Source organism: Setaria viridis, chromosome 4 (genome assembly GCF_005286985.2).
Source record: "Setaria viridis chromosome 4, Setaria_viridis_v4.0, whole genome shotgun sequence".
Lineage (NCBI taxonomy): Eukaryota > Viridiplantae > Streptophyta > Magnoliopsida > Poales > Poaceae > Setaria > Setaria viridis.
The window spans coordinates 19,999,981-20,011,415 of record NC_048266.2 but is presented as its reverse complement, the minus strand read 5'-3'; the positions used below and the strand labels follow the sequence as shown (position 1 = coordinate 20,011,415).

At 47.1% G+C, this 11,435-nt stretch overlaps 1 protein-coding gene across 1 annotated transcript; it reads right to left on the bottom strand.

The window, feature by feature from the left end:
- Positions 1 to 5,955: 5,955 nt before the first annotated feature.
- LOC117853286 (alpha-1,3-arabinosyltransferase XAT3) lies at positions 5,956 to 8,374 on the bottom strand. The gene is made up of 3 exons (XM_034735677.2): positions 7,880 to 8,374; positions 7,655 to 7,774; positions 5,956 to 7,378 (listed from the first exon to the last, which is right to left on the bottom strand). Exons 1-3 carry the CDS (start codon positions 7,998 to 8,000, stop codon positions 6,168 to 6,170), a joined length of 1,452 nt encoding a protein of 483 aa, XP_034591568.1. The 5' UTR covers positions 8,001 to 8,374; the 3' UTR covers positions 5,956 to 6,167.
- Between the last annotated feature and the right edge of the window lie 3,061 nt (positions 8,375 to 11,435).

Here is an 11,435-nt window from a genome sequence, read left to right as displayed (position 1 = left end):
AGTATTCTTTCTCCAAGATTTAATATTGATCATATTGGTTGGTTCAAAACCACTCAAAAGGAGTTAGAGTGCTCACAACTTAATGCTTGTGTTATTAACTTCTTGCGTAGCAATCTTTGTGAAGATCTTCAGGATATTTACCTTTGACATTGAAGAAGTTCGCAATGATGCACATCTCATTTGGAAGCTTCTCATTGCAACTTATGCTACGCCCGAATGTAATAACAAAGACCAAGTAAAGGAGAAAGCACTTGAGGAGTGCTCTACATCATGTGAAATCAGCATGCACTCTCAAGTGTCACTTCTCGTTGAAAAGGAAGGCCAAAAGGATCAAGACACGGTTCCTCTGCAAGAACCAGTCAGGCCGATTCTCCAAATCGGTCAGACCGGTTCAAGTGGAAAAACTGGTCCAGTGAACTCAAGCTAAGCTTCATCCTCTCCAAACTCCGTTACATCAAATGATGAAGCTGAATTGTGCCTAATGGCCAAGCAAAGGAAGAAGAAGGTCAAGAAAGGAAAAGGACAAAAGATTGAGGCATCAAGTTCTTTATCCAAAGAACTTGAACTTCTCAAATCCGATCATGCCTCCTTGGTCAGTAAGCATGATTCGTTGGCAAAAGATTATGCATGTATTACTAAATCTGTATCTTGTGTAGCATCCTTAGAAACGGCCAATGAAGAACTCAAAGCTCAACTTGGAAAGCTCACTAGTGAACATATGGCTTTGCAAGTCACTCACAAGGAACTTGAGTGTTTCCATGGGAGGATTTTGGAATCATATGCTATACTAGATATAACTCATGAGGTTGTTATAACATCGGTAAAATCTATTCAACCTCTCACACACACATACTCATGCTCACAAGTAGAAATCAATTCCTTTAGCACTAACCCTTGTTGTTCACAAGAAATCCAATCAAGCATTGAGCATGTATTTGTAGAATCTTGTGATGACCTCGTTGCCCAATCAAATGATGAACTAATGAAAGAGGTTGAAAGGCTCAAGAAGGAATCGAGTGAGTTGAAAAGGAAGACGCTCAACTCCATCTCAAAATCAGCAAGAGCAAGATTCAAGAGGAGAAAAAATTTGAGCACATCAAGTGTTTTAATTTCTCAAAAATAAGGCACTTTGCATCTAGATGCCCCAACAAGCTCACGAAGAAGGAAACTCACTCAAAGAGGGAAAGAAGTCACCCCAAGCAGAGAATATGCTATAAGTGCAAAGAGAAGGGACATATTGGTGTTGCATGCACTATTGCTATCAACGGGGATGAAACTGACCCAGACCGGTTCCCCAAACCAGTTAGACCGATCAAGGTCAAAGAAGCCCTTTCACACAGCAGTAAGAAGAAGGAATTCACACCCCTGGCCAACGTATCCGGAAGCAAGTACAGGCAAGAAAAGCAAAACAATACAGTGTCAAGGAAAGACAAAACTCACATTTGCTACACTTGCCAGCAAAAGGATCAAATGGGTAAGGATTGTTCTAATGGTAATATTCTCAACTCAAACCTTGTCCATTATAATTTTAGCAATCTTAGGAATGACAAAGTTGGTACTTGTGCTATAAGAGTGATTGACTCACCTCGAACTAGCATAAGAGCCATTTGGATTCCTAAGCATCTTCTGACTAACCTTCATGGACCCAAAAAGATTTGGGTACCAATAACCTTTATGGACCCAATAACATTTTTGACCCTTTACAAGGTCTGAAAGGCATTTCATATGTTATGGTAAAGTAAACTTTATTTCGAGACCGACTACACTTAGACCGACACTTACAACACTTTCGTCACAGTTGTAGTGTTTTCCGATTTAAGCACTTAGCTCGGTCTTGATGGTGATTGTATTCATACATATGTGACAAGCTTATTAGACTCTAGATTGGAAAGTTATCTTGTTTTGAAAGTTATCCTGTTTCTGAATGTTTTTCTATACCTCTTCCAAAAATTACCATTTTACCCTTATCATTAGTTAATTTTTCTTATCTATTTATTCTTAGCTTTAACTTCCATAATTTATTTCAATGGCATATGATTAGCTATGGGTGTGAAACTTTTACAGAGATTTCTCACTACCACTCCTAAGTTACTGTAGAAATTTGGAGTCCATTAGATTATTAAAAAATCAACAAAAAATTATTTTATTATCCTAAGGTAGCAAGCACTTAACTATTTTAATCTTGCGTTACATAGAGAGTTTGTTGTTGAAATTTTAACAGTGAGGTACAAAGGTGCAACAGAGTCTTTGGTGAAGTTTTCAGGATTTTTGGTGAAGGACATATATTTTCCATATTTTCCTATGATTTAACTTTGCATATAAAGAAAGGCATATTCCAACAGGTTTCATACAGTGACCATTATTTTTTCTAGCAAGTATGTTTCATAAGTGATCTAACCAGGTGATTTCATTTTTTTCTCTAATAGATTCCATTACTTATGCAAAAAGAAATATTTTTCACTAGATTTCAATGATATAACTAAAACAGTGTACAAAACATCTAAACTAGGGTCACAACTATTTTTCATCACACAGGCTCAAGGTTACAAGGCTAACAGAGGTAGTTTTGCCATTTTACCATTTTTCTGCGATTTACTATGCATTTAAAGGCTTTAAGCAAGAAATAAATCATAGAACATTATTTCTAATAGTATCATGTGCAACGTTATTTTTCTGTGAAACTACATTATTCACTGAGTTCAACAAAATTGGTTTGGTGTTTTTCTGATTGTTCTACAATTATTTGTGCATTTTCAAAGTTCAGCTCATTTTACTCCATTTAAACTAGATATAACCATGGTAGTTTTGCAGACAAACCCTTAGAGATTTTAAACATTCATAGAAAAACCCTCAGTTTATTACATCTAGGTCCCTGCGCAAAACAAAAGCCCACAGAAAGGCCCCTATGGCGGCCAGTGCCGAGGCGGGTGGTGTTCTGGCGATCTAGGGCTTAAACGAGGGGGGCAAGGGGCGAGGGACGTGCGGGTGCTCACTGTGAGGGAGTCCGGTGAAGGTTAGGGTGTGGTGGTGGTTCGTCGGCGGCGAACGGGCGTGGGGACGAAGCTGCGGTGCGGATGCGGAGCTTCACGTGTTTCGGTGCCGGCAGCGTAGCTGGCTGGCAACATGCGGCAGGGAAAGCTACGAGTGGGCGCTAGGATGCTACTACGAGCAGCGGCGCTGCATAGAGAAGGGCTCTCCACGGGAAGCTAGCGCGGCGGCGGGCGGAGCAGAGGAGTGGGTAGGGAGCGAGCGAGCGGGGGATGGGAGCTCCGGTGGCATTCACCCTTTTTATAGGGTCGGGGAGATGCGGGGGAGCGAAGCGGAGCCATCGGGCGTGCAGGACGTGGTTGGGGGGGAGCGGGGGAGAGGAAACGGGCGGCGGCATTGGCCAGCAACCATGGTTGGCTGGTCGGAGGCGTGCGGATCCGCGGGGATTCCCAGCCATTGGCTAGGGCAGATTGCGAGCGCGCTAGAGCAGCTTTGCTGGGCGCGGGCGTTGGTCAGCTGCGGTGTGAGTTGTCTTGTTGGTGCGGAGATTGGGCGGAGGCGCGGAGCCGATCGGTAGCGGCTTCGTGGCGCGGTCCGGTGGGCGGAGGCGTCCGCGGGATAGGGCGGAGGACTTGGTCCTCTGTTATCTCTGCTAATCTAGGTACCCCTACCCTCCTTTATATACTCCAGGGGGTGGGATAACTAGTCGGTTACAAGGAGGAGTCCTAATAGGATTACGTGGTATGAGTCCTAGTAGGATTACAGAGAAATCCTAGTAGGAGTCCATCTTCTTCCTTCCTTGCGGGTACTGGGGATCTATCCCCGATAGTCGCCATGGAGAGGAGGCCGGTGGAGTGGAGTGGCTCGAGCTGGAGGAGGAAGAAGACCTCTCTGTCTGGTGATTTTATAGTGGAGGAGATTTTGTCCCGGTTGGAAATTCCATCAGGACAAAATACAACCCCTTTTTATCCTGATTGGAACCTCCAACGGGATAAAAGGGGGTGTCTTTTATCCTAGTTAAAATTACCAACTGGGACTAAACCTTTTGTTTCGGTTGGTAACTCCAACCGGGACAAAATGGTGCGTGTTTTATCCCGATTGGAACTTCCAACCGGGACAAAAGGAGGCGGCGTCGGTGCGATTTTTCCAACCGGGACTAAAAGGGGCTTTCCCGAAACCTTTCAGTATTATGAAATATAATGCTCAGCATTTCCTGGCTGCACTTCGTTGTTTTCGTTAGAGAATGTGGAATCCACGTCACCAAATAAAATTGAAAGCATATTTCATAGCAGATCATAAACATGATTATTATTCTTGTTTTTTGACTATGCATGACAATAAAACCTAACAAACAACAACATTCTATAAAAATAAACAATGGCAATATTTCAGTACGTGGCTCCTTCCCACATTTCAAATAACAATATGAGCTCTAAGTTAATAGCCGAAGTTGGAAAATCCTATTGTATGAGAAAAGCATGTCAACATATCCAGATAGGTAAAATTAAACAGAATGAAATAGATGATTTCAAATATATCTTAACTGGAGCTGTAATTTACTTAGAAAAATTGGAGCTGTAATCACTGTTTCATGAATATGTCATGATTTTGTGGCTCTATTGCTCTAATACAGCAGTAGTCAGGCCCTCAGGAGAATCTCACGATTCTACTCGACGCCAACATCTAAGGAAGCCAGAAAATAACGGTGCATGCAGTAACTGAGATTTTTTTACTGTATTCCACTGGTACATGCTTTTGAACCGCGGTGTGAAGACCCAAGTGAGGTGAATTATTCCAAGAGGATTTATCATAATTCGTGGATGCACTGATCAATCCAACGAAACTTACTATCGTACAAAAAACTGTACCTCTCTATTACAAAAATAATTATTGAATAGAACATTACAATCATATTGAATAGAAATGTGCAACAGCATTGTCAAAAAGGATTGAGATTAGATAACGCCATTAAAGAAACATTTTTTGTACACATTTTCTTCTCACCTTTGTTGACAGAGTAGTGTATATGAGAAGCTAAAAAAACTCTCCAAGCTTGGCCATAGGCTCGGGCTGCAGTACCGGATAAGGTTCCGGATCTCTAGTGTGTCGAGTCGCGAAGGTTTCCAATGCGGTGCGTAGACAGATGCTGATGCTTTTTCTCGGCAGCGCGCCACGAGTCTAGCACTCCACTCCCGCGGAGCGACACGGCCAGCCGCTCTTTGCTCGTACCTCGGTGCGTGACAACCGGAGAACAGGGCAATCGATGTCAACTCACCTTCCGTGCATCGATGCCATTTTTGTCACTGCCACCTCAGGAGACCGATTCGTCTCGAATCCGCGATCCAACGCCACCCGAATACCCGATGCCACACGCAACTGCAGCTCCGACCGTGTGTTTGATATGCCGTGCTAAAATTTATAGCACCTGTCGTATCAGATGTTCGGATGCTAATTAGAAGGACTGAACATAGTTTAATTATAAAACTAATTGCACAGATGAAGTCTAATTCGTGAGACGAATCTATTAAGACGAATCCATCATTAGCGAATAAAGTTTAATTACAAAACTAATTGCACATATGAAGTCTAATTCGTGAGATGAATCTATTAAGGCTAATTAATCCATCATTAGTAAATGGTTATTGTAGCACCACATTGTTAAATCATGGACTAATTAGACTTAATAAATTCGTCTCGCGAATTAGACTCCATCTGTGCAATTAGTTTTATAATTAAACTATGTTTAATACTCCTAATTAGTATCCAAACATCCGATGTGACATGTGCTAAAGTTTAGCACGGGGTATCCAAACACCCCTTAAATACTCCTAGCTCTTTCCATTGCTATGTTTACAATTACAGGAACAAAGAAAGCTCCGCTTGTTTTATTAATCCTCAGCTCGTGACACTTGTGTCATGGACCAGTGAGCAGAGCACCATACAAAATCCAATCCAAAAGGGAGGACAGAAAACAAAAGGATAAGTTATAAACAGTTAAACGCTAGAAATTTGTCCGTGCGATCTGTGCACCCATTCACAGTCGCACTACTGTTTCTTCCTGCTACTGGTGCACCCTCTTACTCATACAAACCAACAAAAGAAAAAAAACAAGCCAAAAGTAATTACCATTAACTAAGCTATACATCTACTCTCTGATGTGCGAGGTCTATGATCACCTCCTAATCGTCCCGGCCGTGCGGCAGCATCTTGAGCGCCTGGAGGAAGGTTTTCTTGAGGCGGCCCAGGTGCGGCCGCACGTTCTGCTTGTCCAGGTACGTGGTCTTGAGTGCGTTCCACCCCTGCTTGTGGATGACCATGGGATCCCTCAGCACCGGGTGGTCGCTCGGGTACTGCTCGCTCAGTGTCGTCTCGTCCAGCTGCACCGCGTACTCCAGGTAGTGGACCTCCATCCCCGCCGACGGCTCCGCGAACGTGTTCCGGGCCAGCCACTCCAGCCGCCCGTACGGCACCACCTGCACCACCACGGCGCCGGCCGGCAGGAACACCATGTTGGTCAGCCCCGCGCCGTGCACGCCCACCATCACGTCGCACGAGTTCACCAGCCGTGCAAACTTGGACGTGTCCGTGCTCGTGTCGGGCTCCCCGATCCGCACGTCGAACCCGAGGCTCGCCGCCATGTCCGCCATCGCGCGCTCGTTCATGAACGCGCGCCCGCGGGCGGGGCGCCGCGAGATGATCAGCAGGCGCGGGCGGCGCCGGATGTCCCACTGGTCGCCGCTCGGCGTCGCCGTCGCGCGCTCCAGCCCGAACGCGTCGCGCAGCATCTTGCGGAAGTTGGCCGTGGAGTAGCCCGACGGCGTCTTGGACGCATCCACGCCAAGCTCCCGGTGGAACGTCGGCCCCACCACCACGTTGCGGTAGCACCGGACCTCGTCGTCGGCGTCAATGTCCACCACATCGTACCGGCTCATCTGCTGGAAGATCTGGATGTACCGGTTCACCCACCACGACTTGTAGCTGCTCACCAGAAACTGCACCTCGCCGCGGAAGGGGTGTGCCGTGATGAACGCCGGGATCAGCACGTCCGTGTAGTCGTGGAACGGGTTGCCCGTGAACCCGCCGGTGGAGAGCACGAACGCGGTGGCCGAGCTGTTGACCGTGCACTGCGGCGCCGCGCCGGAGGGGAGCGGCTTGAGGGTCCACTCCTTGACGTGAGACAGCGCGAAGTTGTCGTGCTTCCGGCAGTACGGCTTGGTCTTCCACTCCCGGTCCAGCGTGTCGACGTACACCGTCTGGCTGCTCCCCATCAGGCGCACGTCGCCGGCCGCCTCGCAGGTGTCGGAGCGCCGGCTCGTCTCGTAGCACACCGGCTTCACGGCGCCGCCGGAGGCTCCGGCGGGCTTGGGCTGGGCCTCCTTGTCTTTCTCCTCTGCAGCGCCGGCAAACGAATTCCATTTCAGTGAGTCAGATCTGACGCCAAATCATGAGGCGGAATGCCACAGTATTCTCATTCTAACACGATTCTTCAATAAAATCCTGGTGAACTCAGGCTGAATCTAAAGAAATGGAAGCGAAGCTACCAGAAGAAAGCAATAAGGAGCAGGTGACCAGATCTGCTCGACAAGCATGTGCCCAACCGCATAAAGCAGGTCCAAATCCTAACTAATCTTATCCAGAACAAAGAGAAAGAGCCAAGGTAATTTACCCGCAGCAGCAGCTTCCGCGGCGGCCTCGTCGGCCCCGTCGCCGGCGTCAATGTTGACAGCCTCCTTGCTCACCGCCGCCGATGTGTCCTCGGATTTGATGGCGTCTCCGGCACTGGTAACTGCAGGAAAGGAGAAGACCGTCACAAATCGGCTCACAACAGCCAGGAATCTGACCGTGCAGAGGCAGCTCGCAAGAGGAGGAGAGGAGGGAGCGGAGCGGGTACCGATTGGGGCGAACCTCCCCCGGATGAGGGAGAGTGCGACGACGGAGCAGAGCATGAGGGCCAGGAGAGCCACATTCCCGAGCCGCCTCGGCTCCCCCCTCGCGGAGCTCCGAGTCTTCATCTCCTCCGCCTCCCTCCGGCTCTCTTCTTGGCCGCTTCTTCTCTCAGCAAGGGAGCAGCTGCTGAGAGTGTTGAACTGGCAAAGCTTTTAGAAGCGCAGCTGCGCGGATTGACAGCGCGGGGCAAAAATCTCGGTTCTTGTTGACCAGGCGGCGGTGGCGCTGGCAGCTACAGGCACTTGGCACTGTATAGAGAGAGGGGAAGGGGGAAGGCGACGGAGAGGAGTGAAAGTTGCCGGAGCAGCTGCCCCGGTAGTCGTGGTAAAGCGTTTTGTTTTGTACTGCCGGCGGCTCCACTCCGCACGACTTTTCAGATCAGCGCTGTTTCGTAGCGTGTTTTGGAGAGCAAGTTGAAGGTTTCGGACAGTAATTTGGCGTGTCGGTGCCAGTGATTTTGGGCAGTGGGGAGGGAGGCTGACACATCATTTATTGGGGGATGTGAGCCCGTGCCGTGCGTGTCCCCCGGGGCATGTGCCGCGTGCCAGAAGGTGCGGAGTACCAGCACTGAGGAGATGCGCAGCAGTGCTCGTTGTAGTACTGCTCTGCACTATAGACAATACTTGTACAGTCTTGGATTTCAGATCCAGTGTCGGGCATATCGCTGGAAACCGTAGAGGTACGAGCATGTATCGACGGTACAACCGCTGTGACGCGGGCACGAAGCAAACCCTGTCGATCGAGGGTATTCACGGGCTTGTGCTCCCAAAGCTCGGTCAACGTTTAACACTTTTGTGTATGGTCGCATGCTGCGTTTGTTTCAGTTTATCTCCATCGTACTCTATTTTCGCTTCCTGTAATTCAAAATCTCTTGAAAAAATAAGCAAAATGTTTGATGGTAATCTCACTCATTTTTATCAATAAACTGCTTATAAAAGGAAACAAATAAGGCCTATGTCGTGAGTGTAATACCTCTAAAATCTGTATGCTCCTAACTATATTGTACTTATCTAGACATCTTTACTGGCCCTTGTAGAAAAGGTGAAAACACTGAATTAGAAGAAAACTTTCCATTCGTATATATTCATCGGATTATAACATTTTTTTAAAGGAAACATTCCCAATCAACAATTTACTCTATCTACCGAACACTCGGACGTCAAATAACCGAGTATCTAGTGTGCTTCTTCTTATTGCTTCGTTGATGATGAAGCTGAAGCCCTATTTAGGAGATTTTATATCAAGTATAGTATATTTTTCATATTCCAAGTTCAGGTCAAAAGAATCACAAATAGATGTCGGAGTTGAAAAACGATCATTACATAAACCGAATGCTTGGGCAATCAATTTGATAATTTTTTTTAGTTCTTGAAGACAAGAATAGTTCATCCCAAGCATTACATCACTTCATTGAATCTCTCCACCAGCGGCTTGCTGAAATCTTGCATCTTTCATCCTTCTTCCAATGTTAACAAATGACAACACTAAATATTTGGTCTTAAAAGCAACCATGTGCACATTCAGTGTCTTTGTCACAATATTATTAAGTCCACTACTAGAAAAATGACCTCTCATCCGAGTCTTAGTACCGGGTCCAAATTTGGGATCCCCTGGAGGCCCTTTAGTACCGGGTCGGGGCTCCACCTAGTACTAGGACCTTTAGTACTGGATGGAACCCCCACCCGGTACTAAAGGTTACCTCCGTCCACGCCTCATCTCCCTCCACCTTTTTAATTTACTGCACCGGCCGACCCCTCCGCTACATTATCCTCTCCCTCTCCCTCCGCTCTCCTTTGTCTCCCTCACCTTCTTCTCATCACGCTCCTTCTCCTCGCCTCCCTTAGCTCCCTCCACCGGCTCCCTCCCTCCCTCTCCCCGGCCTCCCCTCTCCTCCCCCCTCCGCTCGCCCCTCACCTCGTGCCTGAGGGGAGGAGCGGCGGCGGCCATCAGGCGGAGGCGGCGGCCATCTTGCGGCGGCGGCGGAGGAGCGGCGAGGCGGGCGGCGGTGGATGCGGCGGGCGGCGGAGGAGGTGGAGGAGGGGGCGGAGGAGGCGGAGCAAACGGGACGGCGGAGGAGGAAAGGTGGAGGAGGCCGGCGGAGGTGGAGGAGGGGTGGAGGAGGTAGAGGAGGGGGTGGAGCAAGCGGGGCGGCGGCGGCAAAGAGGGCCAGCGGCGGGGCAGCGGGGGGTGGGGGGTGGGGCAGCGGGGGTGGGCTGGGCGGGGATTTTTTTTATTTTTTATTTTTTAATACCTTTTAGTACCGGTTATTTCAACTGGTACTAAAGGACCCCCTCTAGTACCGAATTGCTAATACCGGTTGCGAAACCGGTACTAGAGAGGGGTTTCCAACTTGTATCCTTTTATTCATATCACTTGTCATAATTAAACTAGGTGACCGAATGATTTGCAATAGCTTATGAGCGCCTCCATTATCCTTTTTTGCTTTATCTTTTTTGATGCATGAAAAAAAGGAAATTGTCCTTGCCAAATAACAAATGCGAGATCGCTGCAGTTCTTAGATACTCCCTCCATCCCAAAAAATATGTCATTAAAGGATTTAAAAGTTATCTCAAAAAGCAAGTTGTTTTACCCTATTTGGTATTTACATGTGCATGCAGTTATCAATTAGCATCAAATATGGCTAATAAATAGGGACAAACAAGATTATTTTACCTTTATCATACAATTCCTAGAATGCTTATTTTTTGGGATGGAGGGAGTAGACTTTTATTTCGTGGATAATGCATTGAACCATTCCATATTGAACAATTTAGATGAGCCATCAGCCTCAATGGAGCTCTTAGATAGACTCTTAACTTGTGCAACGAGCACTTGATGCCGGAGCTTTAGTGGATTGTTGTTTCAAGGCTTAGCATAGTAAAGTCTGGTGCTAAAAGGTATGGAACGACGGAGCTTAAGGTGGTAAGATTTTTTTTTTTGAAGAGTGGCACTGGTGGCTACATTTACAAGAAGCTCTGATGGCCCACTGGACAATACCACCAACTTGGACATAGAAAAGATAACGTTCAAGTAGGTTCTGTATCGTCATTGCACAGTAAATTCCGGTGGGCACCTAGTACTAGCCACAAGATTACACACGGAAGAATTGGTTAATGTTGAAGTTGAACTGTCAAGTTCATAGGAAGCTCCATGGTAGCACCAGACATTAACTGTTTAATAACGGCTAGTTCGACTTTCAAGGCCACCATGCTGATGAGGAAGAAGCTCGGGTGGTGGATTTTCAAATTGCACACGTGCACCTGATGCATGTAATTTATGTCAAAGAAATAGTAACACCTAGTTTTGATCCACCTCATTTATTCGCTTCAGCTTATTCAGTCAGCTTATCAGCCACCAAACAGTATTTTCCTCTCACAACAAATCAGCCGTTTCAGCTTTTCAGCCGGCTTATAAGCTGAAGCGAACAGGCCACCTGGCTGAGTTCGTAGCTATATTGTAAGGTCAAGAGCTAGCTTTGCACCGGAAGTTATCTTCAAGTT

Excerpts from the sequence above, each read along its gene's own strand:
- LOC117853286 (XM_034735677.2), bottom strand. The coding sequence starts at position 8,000 with ATGAAGACTCGGAGCTCCGCGAGGGGGGAGCCGAGGCGGCTCGGGAAT. Across the intron at positions 7,775-7,879 it reads GGGGAGGTTCGCCCCAATCG|TTACCAGTGCCGGAGACGCC; the intron begins GTACCCGCTCCG and ends CCTTTCCTGCAG. Across the intron at positions 7,379-7,654 it reads CGCGGAAGCTGCTGCTGCGG|AGGAGAAAGACAAGGAGGCC; the intron begins GTAAATTACCTT and ends CCGGCGCTGCAG.